At 36.3% G+C, this 22,335-nt stretch overlaps 1 protein-coding gene across 1 annotated transcript in view; it reads left to right on the forward strand.

Annotated features, from left to right (window-relative positions):
* Positions 1 to 22,335, forward strand: part of LOC150088120 (uncharacterized) — a 1,786,788-nt gene that overhangs the window by 743,879 nt on the left and 1,020,574 nt on the right. The window contains exon 18 of the mRNA XM_090370030.1: positions 15,021 to 15,204. Coding sequence (XP_090226156.1) covers positions 15,021 to 15,204 — 184 coding nt within the window. The remainder of the gene's footprint in view (positions 1 to 15,020; positions 15,205 to 22,335) is intronic.

Below are 22,335 nucleotides of genomic sequence, written 5' to 3' on the forward strand. Positions count from 1 at the left end.
TTGGTTTTGGTTTTGTTCCCAAGGTTTTTAAGGCTGCATCTTTAGTCATTTATTTAGTTTTCTCCCATATATTTTCCACATATAATGAATAGTTTATATCTTTTAATTTTTCTTGTAGTGTTTTCCTTTATTTTGTCTTCTTCAAATTGTGATATATTTAATGTTGCTCTATTGTTCTTTTGCTTTGTATTTTTAAATTTCCATTTAATTGTTGCTGCTAGCAGTTCATGGTTGGTGTCAAAATCTGTACTTCTAAGAGTTTTAACATTTTGAATGGATGATTTCCAGTTGTTATTTATTAAAATGTAGTCAGTACAGTTTTTTATATTTCCATCTGGTGATGTCCATGTATACTTATGTTGAGATCTGTGGTAGAACAGTGTGTTGGTGATGAATAGTTTATTTTCTTTGCAGAAATTCACGAGCCTCACTTATTTCTATTTCCTATCCCGAACTTTCCTAATATATCACTGAAATCTGTCGAAAAGCCTCCAACTTTTGCGTTAAGGTATCCCATTATTATTAAAATATCTTTTTTGTTTGTGTTATCTATGGTTTCTTGTAGGTCTGAATAGAAGGCAGCTGTCTCTGTATCGTCATGTGAGGAGCCTGGGGCGTATACCTGGATTATTTTTATGAAGATTCCTTTTTCTTTGCCTTTTATTCTTAATCTTATCATTCTTGAGCTGTGTGGGTGAATTTCTATTATTGAATTTAATAGATATTTCTTTACTATGAAAGTGACTCCATCTCTGTGTATGTTGTCTTTTCTCCCTGAGTAAAATGTTCTTCCTTCTGTCATAGCCAGTGTTCCTTGTTCTGTCCAATGTGTCTCTGATATTCCTATAATAACCCATTTGATCTTTTTCAATTCTTATTCTGCCAATTTTATTTTCCCAGGCTTGTAAAGCAATCTTACGTTTAGCGTTGAGAGGTACATTTGAGTTTTGACTGACATATAGCTTTCTTCACAGCTGCTCTCCATGGTATAAGAACAGCCATGTCGGTTACCCCAGACACAGTAGCATGACCGTTTATCTTACAATGACTGATATCCATAGGGTTTAAGGCAGTAATGCAGCCGGCTTGCCATTCCTCTGCTGCATAGTCCACACTGAAATAATTAAAGACAAACACCAGCCAAGGAATTAAAAATTTACTATAAAAATAAAATATACAGAAATTAAATATAATGAAAACACTATCGGAAGACTAAAATATTACAATAAATTACGATAAAATAAACTACGATAAAAAACGTTAAAAATATAGTTAAAAATACCGAAGCAATAAAATTATTTAAAATAAACTGGATTAAAAGCGATAAAACCTGAAGCTTTCGGAGACTGCTGTCTCCTTCTTCAACAGTATACTATTACTACAATGACACATCCTTAAGAATGTGTAATGCATAGTCCACAACTTAGATGGGACCAGTATCTTGGAAGAGTGACAGACTTCCACTGTTGCTGAAGATAGATCGTCCATCTTCACCTGTAACCCAGGCAGGGGCCCATCCCAGGTACTGTCGGCCGGAGCCAGCCAAGCCTGGGGTTTTTTTTTACACGAGGTATGCTCCTCCTCCTTTCTCATCCAGGCTTGGGACCAGAAATGGCAGAGTTATTTAAAATAATAAAAAAATATATGTATATATATATATCTTTATTGCAATCATTGAAAATCAGTGAAAAATTTTACATGTATGCCTGATGCAATGCCCATAACAGCAACAGTGCTAAGTCACCCATTAGAAGGCATTTTTGTTCACGCATTCCATTTAAATATGGGAGTTGTTATGGGAGTTTAATGGTGTATAAGCTACTATGGCTATAATGCCATTTAAATATGGAATGTCAAATGTAAAGCATTTTGACAAGAGGCTCTTGTCAAATGACGAGGCTTTTAGTTATATAAACTCTAAAAGGAAGGAGATGAATCAGATTGGTCCACTTTATATCGATGGTTCGACTGTTTATGATCCTGCTTAGATAGTTGACAGTCTGAATGAGTATTTTGCATCTACATTCACACATGAGGAATTCTGTAGGAAAGTGGAGAACAGAAGCTTATTAAAATCTAATAGGGAACTGAATGATTTTGTAATAACTGAGAGCAAAGTGGAGGAGAAATTGTTAAAGTTAAACATAAGAAAGGCACCTGGGGTGGATGGGACTATTCAGTTATATTAAAGGAGGCAGAAAAGGAAGTAAGCAAATCCTTAGCCATAATTATGAGAGTATTTTCGGAATCAGGGGAGGCCCCCCATGGACTGGAGATGTGCAAATGTGACCCCAATTCACAAAGGGAGATCAAAGGGTGACATGAGTAAATACAGACCTGTTAGTCTAACTACTGTTCCAGGGAAAACAATAGAGTCACTAATTAAATAAGCATTGCAGGATCATCTATACAAGATTGCAGTAATAATTCAGACATACCATGGGTTTGTTAAGGGAAATTCTTCTCTGACAAATTTGATTTGCTATTATGATGTGGTTATAAAGGAACTGGATACTTGGATTTCAGGAAAGCTTTTGACACTGTTGTGCATGGAAGACTACCATACAAATTAGAGCAGTATGGTATTAAGGGTAAGTTGCTACAATGGATAAAAGGGTGGTTGAATGGGAGAAGACAGAGAGTGGTAATCAATGGACACTGCTCTTCGTGGACTAATGTTATTAGTGGAGTCCCTCAGGGTTCATTGTTGTGCCCACTGTTGTTTTGTATATTTATCAATGATATTGATGAAGGTATGTCAGGCTTAATGTTGAAGTTTGCAGATGGGACAAAGGTTGACAGGGTTGTTAATGACAGTAATGGCAGTGTGCTACTGCAACAAGATCTAGAAAAGTTGAGCAGATGGGCTGAGAAGTGGCAACTGAAATTTAACAATGACAAATACAAAATACTGCATATGGGTAGAAGTAACCCCAGAAAAACTTACCAACTGTGTGGTACAACACTTAGGGTGGTAGAAAATGAAAGAGACATGGGATTAATTGTGCAGTCAGATATGAAATTTTCTGAGCATTGCAGACAGCTGCCGGAGCAGGTCTTGGTGTATTGTCAATGATATACAGGAAATTTGCTGGTAGGGAAAAGGAGGTGATTATTCTTTTGTATAGGGCAATGGTGAGGCCAGAGAAGGGCAACAAGATTGGTGAGAAGAACGAAAGGGTGGTCTTACCAAGAAAGGCTTAAATTCTGCAAATTGCAGGGACTGGAGACTAGGCACCTGCAAGGTGATCTGATTGAGGTGTATAAGGCCTTGAATTGGTTGAGTAGACTCAATTCTGATGGGATTTTTTGCTCGGATTATGAACTTGACAGGGCATAAATTCAAATTGAGGAAAGAGCATTAGAGAATAGATGTGCAGAAATTTTCCTTTAGCCAGCAGGTAGTTGATCACCGGAACAAACTTCCATCTGTCATTGTGGGAGTTGATAGTTTAAATAAATTCTTGGAGGAACTAGACACACATTTAGAGTGAATGGATGTGTGAAATGTTTTTTTATTTATTTTTTTTGGCTGATGCTACATAACCTTGTTTTCTTGCATCACATGCCTCTACTACTATATTATACATGCCATAATGATAATCGCCCTCTATTTCATGGTGATGGCAAGTTACTCTTGCCCATATTTTGGCAGCATTATTTATCCCAAAAAGGAGTTTGCACTCTTCATTTTATTGAAAACACTTCTGATGGTACTGCACACACAAGTCAGTGTTCTTGTGTTGTTTTCAATGCAAGAAAACTTAGTCCAAGCAACACAAGAAAACTTACTTATGTAAGTTTGTTGTCCTAGCATTAATTTGCTATTAATTTAAAACATCACTGTGCTTAGTATATCTTCTGAATATTAGAATACTCTCTGGTTTTGGAGGCCTCATACAAGAACTCTTGAGATCAATGCAGGTGTTACTTTGAACCACTCTTATCAATAAATACATATAAGGTCCACTCAGTGATAACAGCAAAGACCCATGCACCAGCCTTGTTCAAATGTATTCCCTCTCTATGAAATAGGTTCCTTCTAGTTACAAGTGTGAGCCATGCTGATAAAAATGTTCTCCTTAAAGGTTTGTAGAATTCCTTCCAGCCTCGAGTTAAACCATAAATGTTTCGGCATAAAGTCCTTCCTATAATTCCTGGAGCAGATTTGTAGATATATATATTGATATAACTTTGGCATTTTTCAGCATAGTCATGATTTATTCAACAATTCATTGGTTCCTGTGAAATTAATATTGTTAGTTACCATGTGAATAATAATAATGCTCTCTTTATCATCCTCACCAAAAAAAAAAAAAAAAAAAAAAAAACCTGACAATATGTTGGTAACATTATCAAATACTTAATTTCAGGTTTTATATCATACAGAGCTGAAGTCTCTTCCTCTAAGCTCTGCCATGCACTGTTTTAGCACCATTCTTACACTTTTGAGAGAACTTTGTCTTTTTTAATGATATTGTTGAGGGAGTTGAGAAGCTGTAAAAGTCTGCTGATGATCTGAAGGTAAGAAGGATGTTAAGTAACAGAATCGTACTATCTTGCTTTAAAATAACTTTTATTGGTTGTTGATATGGCAACTTTCTAAAATTGGAAACTAAAGTGTAATGCTTCTGAATGGTTACTGGATGACTGCTTCTTACATCAGTAGGTTAAAGATTCCACAAGGAAAAATAATATTCTCATCTCATCCAGTTATCAGTACTGATTCATCAGGTAGTAAGCATCTTCAAATAAAGGAACCATTGGCAAGTAATGAACACAATGTATTAACATGGGATCTATAAAGAAATGACAACTGTAAAAGGAAAGGAGAAGAGCTCTTGTTTTCACAAGGGTAATTATAATAATCTCTGGCGTTATTTAAGTTTTTTTCAGTGGACTAAATGGTAATTTTTCCCAATGATAAATGGGCAATGTTTAAGTTATTTAGAAAGTTACTAAGCTTTTTTACATGATCAAAAAAATATTCTTCAAGATATAGAGCTTAGTGGCAGAGAAGGAAGATGTATGGAATTATTATTAATTATCAGCAAACTCTGAATCCCACAGTTATTATCATTAACAAAGTAGCCTGAGATTAGGCAGATTACAAGTTCTTAGCAAAGAGTGTTTGCAAAGATTGTAGCAAGCAATTCTTTGCTTATGTTAGCAGTAAAAGAAAATGAATCAACCATTAAGAGATAATTAAAAATTGATACATTATTACATTGTGTTAATCACCTTTATTAATATCTTCATAGGTGTCTCCGTAGCCAAGTGGGAAGGAGCAGCTAGTGCGTAGCACACGCTTCTTGATTAGACCGGGGTTCAAGCCCGTCACCACCAAATACGGAGGATGCAGAAAGGTCAGGGAATGACCACCGCATATCCCCAGAGCAATATGGCCTTAGTTGCTAATGCTCCTAAAAACCAAATAACAATAATATCTTCATGATCTGGAACGTCTACCAATTGAGTTCATGCAATAAAAAGACTGGCAGAAGTTCTGGAATATGATGTTATTTACAATAGGCAATAATTGTGAGGTAATAGTGTATCAACTAGTAGATAATTTTTAATGGAAATATTCCATAATGAAATAACTCTTTTAAAGTTATAATTAGAGAATCAGCCATATCAGTTCACTTAATATTTAGTAAATGTATTGGGATCCTGAACTGGTTGCTGATAAGGTGAAAATTTGCATCCACAATTGAAAATGTTAGAAAGTTTTTAAAGTTGAGGATATTGCTGGTCCAGCTAATACAAATTGGGAGTTGAATAATTTTATTATAACTGAGAAGGGGCCAGAAGCAAAGTTTTTGCAATTAAAAGTGAACAAAGCACTGGGAATTGATGGATCTGTCCAGTAATATTGTGAGAAACAAAATATGTTTGCAGACTTTACCTGTTATAATTAAAGAATCCCTGAATTCAGACGAAGTCCCTGTACATTGGAGATTTGGAAACATGTCTCTTATTCATAAAGGTGAATAGAAGAAGGGAGTTCAAATTGTGAAATTAGCACATTAGATTAGATTAGATTGTAGGAAGTTTTCTTTTAGCCAGTGAGTCATTGATTATTGGAACAAGTTGCCTTCACAAGTAGTTGAGGCTGACAGTTTGAATAAGTTCAAAGGTCAACTGAATAGTTACTTGTGTGAGGAGGGAAGCACATAATTTGTATTTTCTTATTTACTTTTTTTTTTTTGCCAGTGCAGCAAAAGGCCCGTGGCTTTCTTTCACTATGTGGTGAATGCCATTACTATATATAGACTTGACTTCTGACCTCTAGATTATGGAGTTTTTAGTTAAGGCTGCAATAGAAGATCATCTGGACAGGAATAGAATTACAGAGGAATTATGGCATGGATTTTTTAAGGACAGATCATGAGTGATTAATCTGATTGGCCAATATGGAATTATCAGTAAAGACTGAATGGAAGGACTAACTTTGACATCATTTACTTAGATTTTAGTAAAGTTTTTGATGGCGGCTGAGGGTTAACACTGGAAAATGCAAGGTTTTGCAGGTATTATCTAGAGAAAAATATACACTCATTTTTCAGTAGAAAAATACAAAGCAGTAATCCTAGATTACCACTTGTATCACCAAACTCAAGATTGTGAATAAGGAAAAGGACTTTGGACTGGCTATACAACTTGACATGAAGTTTGCTGAATGGGTAGATAGGCTGCTAGGAGAGCTCATGAGGTTCTGTCAAGTAATGGTAAAGAGGTGATTATTCCATTATGTAAAGAAATGGTTAGGCTTCACCTTGAATGTTGTGTACAGGCTTGGAGATTCCTCTTCAGGAAAGATGTGAACCTGCTGGAGAGGATCCTGAGAAGAGTGCCAAAATTGGTTAAGGGTCCAAAGGGATATTGTTATTAAAGGATACTTGAATTTTTTTAGCTACAGTGTTTGGAAACCAGTTTCTGTAGACTGACCTAATCAAAATGTTCAGATTCTTGAAAAGTGCGAGCAAACTAAATCTTGAGGCAATTTTTACACTTAGTTTATACTCACCAAAATATACTCAGTGGGGCATAAATTTAAAGTGAGAGGAGATTATTGTAGATTAGGTATCCAGATATTTTCTGTTAGTCAAAGAGTGATTCACTGTTTAATAAATTCCTGCCTACTCTTGTGGAATTTAAAAGTTTGTATAAATTTAAGGAGGAATTCGATAAAAATTTAAAAGAAATAAGTAAATAAAATGAGGGAAGTGATGCTGGTTAATTTAATTTAATTTATTTATTTAAATTTTTTTAAAAATATTTTGTTACTATTTTTGGGTGCTGCTACATAAGCATGCTTCCTTTCATCATTTTCATTACTAATAATAAAGGCCCTGAGTGCCAAGCGATAGGGACCAAATGATTTTTCTTAAGTGGATTATAAAGTGATCCTTCCAAGTGATTTTGTTCTGTTTCATTTCTAGCTGCTCCCTTATACTCAGTTCATTGTAAGTGGTTCTTGACTTAGAAGATTTTAAGTTAGAACCCAGGAAGGAAAATCACCTTTCTTTTTTTTAGGATATCCATTTTCTAACTAACAAACTAATCCTCCAGCCACTTGGTCACTAGGTGGCACTGCTCCTGCCTTCCCGTGGTGGGGCTGGAAACCTTGGCAGAACAGTTAATCTGCCAAGGGCGAAAAAGAGCAAAGATCGACCTTAATGTGTTTCCGCCTTTAGAGCCAACAAGCCCTCGGCCAGACACAGAAACCGAACATGATATGTTGCAACCGAAGAGGTTTAAAACCAATTCCTCAGCGACAGATTTCCCTGCATTTATTATAATGCACTCTCTTGCCAATCAGTCTCTCAGGACGCTGTCTCCATTTCTTATCCAAAAACACCTGGAAAGTCTCGCAGGATCTCCTAAAACAGTCAAGAGACTGCAATCAGGGGATCTACTAGTGGAGACAATAAACCGTGGATGTTCGGAGAAACTGCTAAACCTTATAAACTTTTCTGGGATTCCAGTAATGGTTTCTCCCCACGCAACCCTAAATACATCCAAAGGAGTTATATCCAGCTGGGATTTATTGAATATCATGGAGGAGGAGATAATGCAAGAGCTTCAAGATCAAAATGTCATTGCAGTCAAAAGGATTATGACTGAAAAAGACAATACACTTACACCTGCAAGGAATATTATTCTCACTTTCAATATGCCAAATCTACCAACATCAATAAAAGCAGACTATTTACTTTGCCGCATTAGGCCCTACATTCCTAATCCATTGAGATGTTTTAAGTGCCAAAAGTATGGCCACTCTCAAATGGCATGCAGAGGAAATCAAATTTGCCCCAATTGTGGGTCCTCTGATCACACTCAAAATGATTGCTCAGCAAAAGAAATGGCCTGTCCCAACTGTAAAGGCAACCATCCTGCTTATTCAAGGACATGTGACAAATGGAAAATTGAAAAGAAAATTGTGAAATATAGGATTGAAAATAAAGTAAGTTTTCAATTCAAGAAGCAAGAAAAGTAATTGCTTCAAGTATGACTAAGCGTATATTCGCCAGTATTGCTCAAAAATATCAATCAGTGGTCACCCAAACTGATGTTATAGTCCCTTCAAACACTTCAATCTCTGACTGGGCTCGGGCTGTTCTCTCTCAGCAACATTCCAATATTCCTAAGCAGTTGAGCCAGGCAAGTAATACTACATTTACAGTACCAGCTACATCTCCTTCTCCTTCCCCAGTGATTGCTTCTATATTGAATAATCAAAGCGCACATTTAAAAAAGAATATCCAAGAAACATCTATGGATACAATTGACTCATCCACACAAGAAGAACCGATCTTAGAAATATATGCAGAAGTAAAAATGGACACCGGTTGACCATTATTCTCAAAAAAAGGCAAACCAAAGCTTGAACGTTACAAGACAGTCACATTAAAAAGACAGTCAGATACAGCTTCTTCTACTAAACACCAGTAATGCCTTATATTCTGCAATGGAATTGTAGTGGATTTTGTAGCAACCTTAATGATATTCAAGTCTTAATTAACTGCTACTCTCCATTTGGTTTCTGTCTACAGGAAACCTATCTAACTCCTCAAATTTCCACAAACATAAAGAACTATGTCATCTATCAATATGATCGTAATACTTCAAATGCTGCCCGTGGGAGCATGGCCATCTTGGTCAGCTCAAAGATCCTGACCAAGCAAATTGTTTTGCAAACTGAAATGAGGTTGTCGCCATGCGTTTGATAACCCAGATTGCTTTAACACTAGTATCAGTCTATCTCCCACCAAGTCATACCTTCTCTTACCAAGATCTTGAAAACCTGCTAATGCACTTACCTTCCCCAGTCTGTCTCTTAGGTGATTTCAATGGCCACAACCCCTTATGGGGATTGACTAAATTAGATATACATGGCCACCTAGTTGAAACCTTTCTGGATAAGCAAAACCTTACTATTCTTAATACTGGTGCACCCACTCATTTACAACTACCAACTGGACAAACCTCTGCAATCGATCTATCAATAAGCACCCCGATTCTGTTTCCAATCATAGAATGGTCTGCTATGGACGATCCCATGAGCAGTGACCATTTTCTGATTATTTGTGATCTGCTCACTGCACAACCAAACCCTGCAGGAAATGGAAGTTCTCTCAAGCTAACTCTGTCAAATTTCAATCAGTTGTCACCCTGATGAGCAATACATAAGAACACAGTCGATAGATGAAGCCACAGATTATATCACTTCACACATACTATGTTTGTTGTTTGTTTAGTAGTTATTGGCGCATCGGCTTCTGTGGCCATAGTGCACCTCCCAAGGTTCTTTGCAGTACTTTGATCCAAGCCCAAGGCGGGATTTGAACCCGCGACCTTTGGGTTGCCAGGCAGGCGCTTTACCCACCCGGCTAGCCCGATCGGCACACATACTATCTGCAGCTAAATGTTCAATTCCATTGTCGAATCCCCAATCCCAACGGCACCTTAACTATTGGTGGAATGAAGACTGCACAAAAGCTATGAAGTTAAAAAAATAAAGCGTGGAATTTATTTCGTAGATCCACAACCACAGCTAATCTTATCTATTACAAGAAACTAAGGGCAAAAGCACGTTACATTCAAAGAGAAGCCAAGAAGAATTCTTGGATTCGGTTTGCATCTACCATAAACAGAAACACTAACTCCAGGTTAATGTGGAAGAAAATCAGGCAGATTTCTGGGAAATTTCCAAACACCCCCTTCACCAATTCTTTCATGGAATGGATAGGAACTGTTTGCTCCTGAGGACATAGCTAATACCTTTGCCCAAGTTTCAGCAGTATCAACTTATTCTCTGGATTTTCAGAAAATAAAGACCAAGACTGAACAATGAGCCATCAACTTCCAAACCTCAGTTTTCCTTCCGTATAACCAGCCTCTTCAATATCATGAATTTCTACATGCCATTAAAACAACACACAACAGTGCCGCTGGGCTAGATAGAATATCTTATATCATGTTACAAAACCTTGGTGACAAAAATTTACAAATACTGCTGGTCTACTATAACCGAATACTTATGGAAAACATTTATCCCAATTCTTGCCTTTTTAAAACCTGGAAAAGACCCTACCAGTCCGTACAATTACCGACCAATTTCCCTCTCCAGTTGGCTTGGTAAATTACTTGAAAAAATTATCCATAATCGACTTATTTGGATCATTGAAACACAACACCTAATGAGTAATAATCAGCATGGCTTTCGTAAGAACAGTTCCTCATTAGATATGATCAAGGCTGGGTCTGCAATTCGCAATGCCTTCGTAAAGAATGAACATCTTGTTATGGTTTCTATAGAGATAGAGAAGGCATTTAACACTGGCACCATGGCATTCTCAGTGACCTCCATTCTCTTGGTCTAGGTGCCTCTGTAGCCAGGTGGGCAGGAGCAGCAGTGCGTAGCACATGCTTCTTGATTAGACTGGGGTTCGAGCCCATGACCACCAAATACGGAGGATGCGGAAAGGTCAGGGAATGACCAGCGCATATCCCCGGAGCAATATGGCCTTAGTTGCTAATGCTCCTAAAAACCAAATAACAACAACAGCTCTTGGTCTACGAGGCAACCTTCCTATATTCATCAGGAACTTTCTCCAGAATCATTCATTCCAAGTTCGATACCAAAACTCGCTATATATGATATTTTTACAGGAAGAAGGAGTGCCACAAGGTTCTGTACCAAGTGCAACCCTCTTTGCCTTTAAAATTGATTCCATCACAAAAGAACTTCCAAATACAGTTGAGACCTATCTTTATGCAGATGATCTTTCCATCTCTTGCCACTCTCAGAATATGAGCTCCATTGAATGGCAATTGCAGATATCCTTGAATAAAGTCCAAAGGTGGGCAGGACTCAATGGCTATTGTCTGTCTCAGCAGAAAACTGTTGCAATCCACTTTTGTAATCAACGAAAAATGCATAAAGATCCTGAACTTCAGATGTCAAACTTTACCATTCCAGTGACTAAAAATATCAGATTCTTGGGATTAATACTTGACAGAAAATTAAATTTCTTTGAGCACATTAAATCTGTGCGTACTTATTGCCTCAAAAAACTGAACATACTCAGAGCCTTATCTGCCTTGTCTTGGGGAGCAGACCGTACATCTTTGCTACTCTTATATAGAGCATTGATCAGATCTCGTTTGGATTATGGTTCTCCAATCTACGATTCTGCCTGAAAGAGTACACTACTATGGCTGGATCCTATACAGCATAGTGCATTGAGGATTTCCCTTGTTGCTTTCAGGACATCTCCTACTCATAGTTTATATATTGAAGCTCATGAGCCCACTCTTTGCCTCTGCAGAAAAACACTACTTCTTAAGTATGCAGCCAGAATATAAAGTTGCTGTCGTATTGTTGTATGTTGCCAGAATACAAAGTTGCATCCTATTGAGCCAAATCTCTATAGAAATAAACCCAGTAAAATAAGACCAGCAGGATTACACCTAATTGAATTAACACAGAATTGGAATGTTCCTAATGTCAACGGGCTACAATTAATGAAATGTTCTCATCCACCTTGGACACCACCTCCTCAATTAACTTTCATTACTTATCTTCAGAAATGGGGAAAGAATCACCTACCATCGCTCAACATGAAACAACTCCATGCAAGCCATATTCAGAAATACGCTGATTTATTGCCAATATATACTGATGGCTCCAAATCACATTCAGCCGTCAGAGCAGCAGCAGTATTTCCCACTACAATCATTTCTGCTGTCCTTCCACTTGAGTATAGCAGCTTCTCTGCAGAACTTCATGCAATAAAATTAGCCTTAGAAAACCTGAATCTGTACCCATCTTTAAAATACATAGTATGCATGGACTCTCTGAGCTCATTTACAGCAATGCAAAACTTTCTTACAAGGTTCATCCTATGTTAAACAAAATCAGATGCCCCCTATTGAAAATTGAGGAATGTCATCAATCAGTGACCTTTTGCTGGATCACAGCCCATTCGAGGATAAAAGGGAATGAACTTGCTGACAAAACTGCCAAAAGTCCGTCAGCTTATGATTTAACCTTTGCTCCTATTCCAATCTCTGATTATAAATCATACCATACAAACAACATGTCTTGCACAGTGGAAAGATTTTTGCATTCCTGATAAGGATAAGTAAAATGAATGAGTAGGTATATTTTCACTACTAGATGAGTCAAGAACCAGGAAGTACAAATATAAAATTATCAGAGAATAACAGAAGACTGGATCTCATGAAATTTACATTTAGGAGTCATTAGCATTAGTAGAAGTATATGATGCAAGTATATAAAGCAAGCTTATACAGCATCAGCCAAAAAAAAAAAAAAAAAAAAACTTCCCATTTCACCAATCCATTCACTCCAGAATTTTTTCCACTTCTACCATGAATTTATTTAAGCTGTCAACTGCTATAACGACAGATGGATATTTGTTCCAGCAATCAACTATCCGCTGCCTAAAAGCTAATTTCTGCACAGCTATTCGACAACTGTCTTTCCTCAATTTCAATTTATGCCCCCTCAGGTTTGTAATCTGAGTAAGAGGAAGAAACCCATCAGCATTGAGCCTGCGCAATCCACTCAAGGCCTTATATACCTCAACCAGATCACCTCACGGGTGCCTAGTTTCCAGATGCCACAATTTGCATAACTTAAGCCTTACTTCATATGAGAACCCCCTTTGTTCCCCTCACCAGTCTTGTTGCCCTTCTCTATACTCGTTCTACAACTCTACATCCTTCTTAAAATGAGGCTTCCAGACCTGTACGTAGCACTCAAGGTGTGGCCTGACGGTTGCCTTATACAAGGGGATGAGCACCTCCTTATCCCTGCTTGCAAAATTCCTGTATATCATTGACAAGACCCCATGACCTACTCTGGAAACCTGTGTGCACTGCTCAGAAAACTTCATATCTGACTGCACAATTGCCCCAAGGTCTCTTTCATTTTCCACTACTGTGAGTGTAACACCACATAGCTGGTACATTTCTCTGGGGGTTACTGTTACCCATATGCTACCCAACTGAAGTTTAACATTTGTCAATGATAAACTTCAGTTGCCACTTCTCAGCCCATCTGCCCAACTTTTACAGATCCTGTTGCAGCAGCATACTGTCATTACTGTTATTAATAACAATGCCAACCTTTGTATCATCTGAAAACTTTGATATTAAGCTTGATATACCTTCATCAATATCATTGATAAATATACAAAACAACAATGGGCCCAACACTGAACCCCGGGGGGCACCACTAATAACATTAATCCACGAAAAGCATTGTCCATTGATTACCACTCTGTCTTCTCCCACTCAACCATCCTTTAATCCATTGTAGCAACTTGCCATTAATGTCATACTGCTCCAATTTATACAGTAGTCTTCTGTGTGCAACAGTATTAAAAGCTTTCCTGAAATCCAAGTCTATGATATCAAAATTATTTTTTGCATCCAGTTCCTTTGTGACCTCATCATAGTATCCAATTAAATTGCTCAGATAAAACATCCCCTTAACAAACCCATGCTGTGTCTGAATTATTACTGCAGTCTTATTTTGATGATCTTTCAATGCTTCTTTAACTATTGATTCCATTATTTTCCCTGGAACAGAAGTCAAACTAACAGGTCTCTAATTACTCACATCACCCTTTGATTCTCCCCTTTGTGAATTCGGGTCACATTTGCACATTTCCAGTCAATCATTACATCCACTATTTCAAAGGGAAGATATGCTGTAAATATAATAATAAACTTGATGCCATTGACTGCTTGCAGAACCCTGAAAATATCTAGGACAGTGTTTTGCTCTAGATCTTTTCCAGCAAAAAAAAAAAAAAAAAAAACTGTGTTTGTTGACTTTAAAGAGCAGAATTTTCTCACAATATCATAGGTATTCTGGCTTTTAGATTGTCTTTACAGGAATGTAGTTGCAGGCAAACATAGTGCAGGGGGTATGTTTATCAGTTTCTATGTTAAACAAGTTAATGGCATTTCTGTGTGATATTACATTAGCTTAATATCAAAGGAAAGGCTTACTGGGAAAAAAAAAATGCTTCGTACACCTCTTAAAGAAAAAGTGTAAGAGGAATGGAGGAACAAAGATTTCAAAAGTTAAGCTCTTTCATTTTTAGACACATTTAATACACTTTCTTTTTTAAAATTTTTTTATTTAGGTTTCTTAGTAGCTAAATGTTATACTTTCCATTAAAACATTAAGCTTCAATTAGTGGGTAATGATCAGTTTATCACTGAATTAAGATACTATTTTAAAAAGGCCAGTAAACATACATTTATGTGTGCTAAATTATGACCTCAACTATTGTGCAAGTAAATTGTAAATGGCAGTTGGATCTCCTCCCATTTATGATTCACTGCAGTTCAGCATAGACAGCAGTATCATCAATATGTTGGCTAATCAAAATTTTATCTAAAATATTGAAATGATCTTAGTTTAATTATTCTGACAAAGAAAAAATATTCAATTTTTTTTTTTAAATCAATAGCAAGGACAAACAGCACTCTCCATTGCACAGCGGCTTGGATATATATCAGTAGTAGAAACTTTGAAAGTAGTTACTGAAACAGTGGTCACAACTACTACAACAACTGTCACAGAGGAAAAATATAAAGTAGTAGCTCCTGAAACAATGCAGGAAACATTTATGACTGATTCTGAAGATGAAGGTGGTAAGAATGTTATTAAGTCTGTAGAGGGAATTGTTTTATGATTAAGACTTTATAATAAAACAGTTGGAATAATTTTTAACATGTGATATTATTAATAAATAAACATGTCATTATCTGTGATTCAGTCATTTCAATTTTAAATGGGGGGGGGAGATATTGAATAACTTTATTAATTAATTTGTCCCTTTCTGTATCTTGTTTGCCAAATGATTATAGGGAAGGTCCACATATAGAAAAAATAATGAAGATAAATTAGTTTACTGGATTTGATATTCGGGTTTAGTTATTAGATAAGAAAAGAAAAGAAAGATTTGGTATGTAGAAACATGGATACTAATTAAAAAAGGGTTTTGATGTATATCGTTTTATGTGTGTTTTATACTAATATGCATTTTATTCTTAAATCAAGTTTTCAGTTCAGGCATAATTATGCAAATAAAATTTTATTTTTCAACTTAAATCATATCACAGATTTTATTAAATTTATAGTGTGTGCAGCATAATTGAGAAGAAGAGATAATTACAGCATATTTGGAAATAACTGACCATTATAGGATATTTAAAAATAACCAATGATTAGGAATTTTTGATAATAAGAGATAATTAGTATTAATGAGCAGCTTCCGTGAATGTTTAAGTGGAAAAATCAATCAAATCATTATAGTCCAACATGATTAAGATGTATATTAAATAAAGATCATGTTTCAAAGCAGGTACATGTGCAGAATAGCAGGTTTTAATTAACAGTACTGTGATAGTGGATTTTGACCAAAGCAAAATTTTAATTCATTGCTAAATGCAGTGTAAGTTGTTTTTCAGTTATTACTGATCTGCTAATTTAGGATTTTCTGCCTATTTAAAGGTTTTCCTTCATTGCGATGAACATTTTTTCTGGAGTTGAATTAGGCGATGATACATATAGATTTATGATAGAGAATGAATGATTGGATGTGGATAGAGCTCTCTGCATAATCTGCAGTGGTAGAATAAGTCCACTTCTGTTAAGGTATTGAACCCATCAGTATCAGTAAGAAATTCTGAAACATGAGTAGTGACAGGTGAATGAAGATCCCCCCCCCCACTATATTAAATGCTTGTATTGCAGAGAATTTTTGAATATTTCTCTTTGGTTTTTTGTTCTAGCCATTGCTCCCCTTACTCCACTAACCTTAAAACATTATGATTATAGAAGAACTGTTTTTTTTTTTTTTAATTAATTACCTAAAATAAGTACTGACTTTCATTTGTCCATTCTGATTTTCATATATCACCTCTGATGGACATGAATGTTTCTGAATAAAAGTTTATTTGGTCATTAATATTCTGACTATTATACACACGAGTTTTATAAATGATTTTAGCTCATGTGCACTCAACCCCCTTTTGGTACAACATTATTATGAATAGTTGCATGAGGTCAGATAATGCCAAATTTTGAAAAACTGATGTGCCAACACTTATGAAAATTTTGTATTGATTTTTTTTTTTTTCATCAGTAATGTATCTGGTTTGCAATACAATAATAGCTTATTCATAATCATAGTAATTATTTTTTTTAAAATCATATTTATTCCATTTTATTTTGATTTCTTGCCAAATTTCAAAAGTTTATGACATGGCTGCCAGTAGTCATTATTTTTCTCAGTATGATAATATGGTTTGCAAAAATTATTTTCTTATGAGTAGTGTGCATTATATAACACACTGACCAGTAGATAATTTTCTAGAAGTTTTGCAACTAGATCAAATAAATATTGAATAAAGACAATGTAAATAATATGCTTAAAAAAAAAAAAAAAAAAAAACTTCATTATAAGTATATGCAGTATTTTTATTTTGAAAAATGAGTGTTCTGAAGATTTCAGATTGCAAAATTCAAATTTGGCACTAAATTTTTTGTTTATTAATGGAACTACCAATGATAATTTTCAAATAAAATTTGTTATATTAAGTGAAGTAAATATCAAAGAAAGATGCTATACAATATGGACTTCACAAATTAATCCTTTGACTAGTTAGTGCACTTTTTTCCCCCTTTTGACACAACATAAGATAGATGCAAAGCTTTTTATTTGAGACGTTTTGATACTTTTTATGGTGGTTGCCAGTAGGTAATTTTACTTAATTTTGTTATACAAAATACAGGGTTGTTAAAATTAAAGTATCCCTGTGTAGAGGGCTCTTGAGCTAGTTCGAAGGCTCGTACTGAAGAGAAATTTAGACAACAGGTATAATAAAGAATGTGCTCGCCATTTATTGGGAGGACAAAAAAAAAAAAAAAAATGTTACAAAATTCAAAATTTGTCACTATATGGCACTGTGGCACTACAATTGTTCAATGTGTCCTCCATTTTGGTCAACAACAGTTTCCATTCGAAGAACAGCATTTTCTACAGCAGAATGTAACATGTCAACTGGAATAGCCAGCACATGATGTGTAATGCTGTCCTTCAGATCTGCCAGAGTTTGACATCCTTTCCGATACACCTAGTTCTTCAAAAAACCCCACAACTAGAAGTCACATGGGGTGAGGTCCGGTGATCGGGGTGGCCAAGATGTCAGGAAACAATGGCTGATGACCCTTTTGTTTGTAAATTATTGCTTAGCAATCTTTGGACACAACAGTGGATATGGGGTAGCGCACCATCTTGCATGAATATGGTTTCCTGAAGGCACCCACGTTGTTGCAGCTCTGGTATTCAGAAATTTGCCAATTCATAATATTACTGTCCAGTGATGGAATAGGTGCGGAGTCCAGTCGGTGTTACCTGTTCAAAAAAATTTGGCCCAATCATGAATGTGGCTGTAAATCCACACCACACTGTAACTTTTGGAGAATGCAATGGGACCTCTTGGATAACTCGAGGGTTTTCTATTGCCCAAATGCAACAGTTGTGCATATTCATTTGTCCATTTAAGCAGAAGTGGGCTTCATCATTCCAAATTATGTTCCATGGCCAAGTGATATCCACTGTCATTCACACCAGAAACTGAAGTGTGTATGTGAAACAAATATCTGCATCACCATGCTTTAGCTGTTGTAGCATGTGCATCTTGTAAGGATAGTACTGTAATACCTGATGCATTACTAGCCTTACAGTGGAATATGGCATGTCCACTTCACGAGAAACAACTGGTACACTTGCGCTACCACATGGAGATTGACTTGATAAATCCACAACAGCCATAGCCAACCGCATCTTCAACACAAGAGGAGTCCACTCGTTTTCGACCTCCACCTGGTTGAACATCAAGATGTCCTGTCACTTCAAATTTCACAATCATTTTGTGGACAGCACAAACAGTCTACGCCTTATGCGCTTCTGATGCTGGAATTCTTTGATAGCCACAGCTGCATTGTTGCTGTTCTGATAGTACAGCTTCACTAATAGCACCTTTTCTGCAACAGTATTGGCATTGCTGCTGTAGTGCAGGCAAACATCTACTGTATGATTTTGAAGAGACTTCTTCGCTTTTATACAGTATAGTAGAGCTGAGTAGTGGCACTGTGACAATAACTTACAATTATGCAAATAACTTACGTTATTTGTACAATTGTAACTAAGATAGTTACGCTCCATACAGTGACAAATTTTTTTTTTTTTCCCAATAAATGGTGAGTGCATTCTTTATTGTACCTGTTGTCCAAATTTCTCTTCAGTACGAGCCTTAAAACTCGCTCCAGAGCCCTCTACATAGGGATACTTTAATTTTAACAACCCTATACATATCAAAGAAAGATATTACAAAAATACAGATATCAAAAAGCTGTTGTGAGTAAAACTTTTTTACTTTTATGAATAATCTGGGATAAATGCAAAATATATTATGTAATAACAACTTTGTCAATTTATTATCCTGGTAGTTGATAGATAATTTTTTTTAATTTTATTACCAGAACAAACATCCAAGAAAGTTCCTCTTAGAGTATATTTTTCAAAAACAGTTTATGGGTAGCAAGCAGTTTTTTACTTAGCATGGAGCATAAACTGCTTGTGAAGTTTTTTTTTTTCTTTTCTGTTTGTTACCAATTTTTGACAGTTTAGACTCAGAGTGTCAATAGATGATAGTCCTTAATTCATTACCATTTTTTTACTATGGCAATATGCTTTTCAAAAAATAATATATGACGTGTAGTATGCTTTTTTTTTTTTTTCTTTTATGCACAACATAAGATGGATGCAGAGTTTTCATCTTCTGTTTCTTTAAACAGCTGCAGCGCTTAAATTTTTATAAATAACATTTGAGACTATTGATAAGTTGGCAAAAACAGGATTATATGAAAATCTATATTTGCATGCAACTAACTTAAAAAAAAAAAAAAAAAAAAAACAATTAACTATGGAAAACACAAACTATATGAAACACTGGAAAGATCTTGCATTGTGGGGAAGCTTTAAACCTGTTTTTTTATGCTACAAAGTAAACCAAAATGCAGAAGAACACAAAATGCCGCTTTGTAGCACTTGTTGGGATATCATCCTCGATCCCACAGCTTTCTTATTTGCTGAAACAATAAATAGAAATTTCTTGAATTTTCAATCAAGACATGATGATTTCTTGGGAATCACGTAGCCAAGTGGTCAGGAGCGTGATTGCAGTAGCACATGTTATTTGAGTTGACCGGGGTTCAAGCCCATGACTGCTAAATATGACTAACATTTGTATTGATTGATTTATTGGGGAATTGTCGAGGCCAAGTTATGACAAGGATCTGGGTATATTCTTAACATGTGTACGCCAAATCCAAAAAGTTCATTACTTCATGCAGCATGTCCACCCACTTTTTCTTACTATTGAATACACCAATGAATTGTCAAACTAATAGAGTAAGCTTATCTGATAAAAGATCTAAACCTCCCAAACACTTCCTAATTCATTTCACAAATATATGCGGTCTCAATTCTAATCTCAATGATCTCCATTTCCATTGAAGTCTGCCAAACCCAGAGTACGTTTTCTGACAGAATCTCGGTTATCAGTTGATTCCACTACTGCTCCTCTCAGTTGCCCAAATTATTCGCTGTATGATTCCTTTTGCCTCAAAGGTGGTGCTTGTGCATATCTTCATTCTGATATTCCCTGTCAGAGATTTGGTAATTTGGACTCTCCTCTTTTCGATCTTCTCTGGCTTAAAATCTCTCTACCTCGTTGTGTCAAATTCATCCGTTGTCTCTACCATTCTCCTCACTTCACTAATCTCTTGGAGCTCTTTGACTTCCTCTCTTTGCAACTCAACTTTCTCCAGTCCAACTTTCCTAACAGTGAGATAATTTTCCTTCGTGATTTTAATGTTCACAACTCCAGCTTCTGTTTTCTAGTCACACCCACCCAGCTGGTCGAGATGCAGAGTCTCCAATTCTTCAGTTTCATTTTCTGCTTACACCAAAGCTCACAACAATTGTAAAGTAGTTATTAACCAGTCCAAACTAGATATTGAACAGGCTAAGAGTAGAAAACTTGCTTCTTGCTCTAAGGGTAGGTGAGCATTCTGGTCTCTTGCCAAAGCTATTGGCTGCAACTTTTGCCCATCTCTGCTCCCACCTCTGTCAAAACCAGATGGTTCTGTTGTCACTTCAGCCAAGGATAAAGCTGACCTGCTAGCATCCCATTTTTCTTCCATCTCATGTATTAATGATCTTGGTAAAACACCTCCCACCATTTCCAACACACTCCATTCAATGCATCCTGTGGTCTTCCATTAAAAGGATGTCAGAAATATTTTAACGAATCTTGATGGAAAGAAAGTTCCAGGTGCTGATGGTATTTCTCCACTTGTTCTCAATACCTGTGCTCCTGAACTTGCTCCTGTTCTTTGCTGCCTTTTTTCACTTTCTTATTCCAAAGATGTTTTTCCTTCAGCTTGGAAATTTGCTCATATCCAGCCAGTTCCTGAAAAGGGTGACAAATCCCTCCCATCCAATTATCGTCCCATTGCAATTACTTCTGCTCTTTCTAAAGTAATGGAGAAATCAATTAACTGCCAATTCTTAAACTAACTAGAAACCTTCCATCTGACAACGATTGCTCATATCCCGCCAGTTCCTAAAAAGGGTGAAAAATCCCTTCCATCCCATTATCGTCCCATTGCAATAACTTCTACTCTTTCTAAAGTAATGGAGAAATGAATTAACCACCAACTGTTGAACTAACTATAAACCTTCCGTCTGATCAACGATCGCCAGTATGGATTCCTTCAATGTCCGTCCACTGGTGATATTCTTGCTTATGTTACCAATTGATGGACAAATTCAATGGAAAAATTTTGTGAAACACAAGCAGTTGCTCTTGACATCTCAAAGGCTTTCATTTATGTTTGGCATAAAGGTCTTCTAAACAAGCTTCCATCTTATGGTTTGCGAAATGTTTTTTTTTTAATTGGTTATCCAGTTTTCTCTCTGATCGCTCACTAAGGGTTGATGTTAGATGGCTCTCTGTCTTCTAACTTCTCCACTAATGCTGGTGTCTCCTAAAGTTCAGTTCTTTCCCCCACTCTTTTCCTCTTGTATATTAATAATCTTCTTCCAATGACTGGAAATCCTATCCATAGTTTTGCTGATGATAGCCCATTGCATTCCACTTTCCATTTTGAGAAACCTTGGCTGCTCAATTAGCTGCAACTTCTCAAATTTCTGCTACCAATTCCTTAAGTGTCGATTCCCAGGTAATCCTCCAGTGGGGAAAAGACAACTTATTTGATTTCAATACTGCTAAAACTCAGTCTTGTCTTATATCTCGCAAAATGGATTATTCTGCTCCTATGCTTACCTTTGGTGAAACTCCGATTTCTAGGCAAAATGATATATTGCTTTTGGGGATTACCCTGACTTCTAAAACACTCTTGGCACATGCACATTACATATATTGGTTTTTTCTTTCGCTCTCAACATTACTTTTCTTCCAAAAAGCTGTTTACTCTCTACAAATCGCAAATCCGCCATACCATGGAATATTGTTCTTCCCACATCTAGATTCCATTCAGAAGAGGGCAATTAGGTTAATTTATGACTCATCTTTAACAGAGTCCCTCCACTCGCTGTCTCATAGATATACTGTTTCTGCTGCATGCCTTTTCTACAGATACTTCCATGGGCACTGTTCTTCTGAGTTGGCTTCTGTAATTCCTGCTCT

This window comes from Mastigoproctus giganteus, chromosome 3 (assembly GCF_048544385.1).
Source record: "Mastigoproctus giganteus isolate SK-2022 chromosome 3, ASM4854438v1, whole genome shotgun sequence".
Taxonomy (NCBI): domain Eukaryota; kingdom Metazoa; phylum Arthropoda; class Arachnida; order Uropygi; family Thelyphonidae; genus Mastigoproctus; species Mastigoproctus giganteus.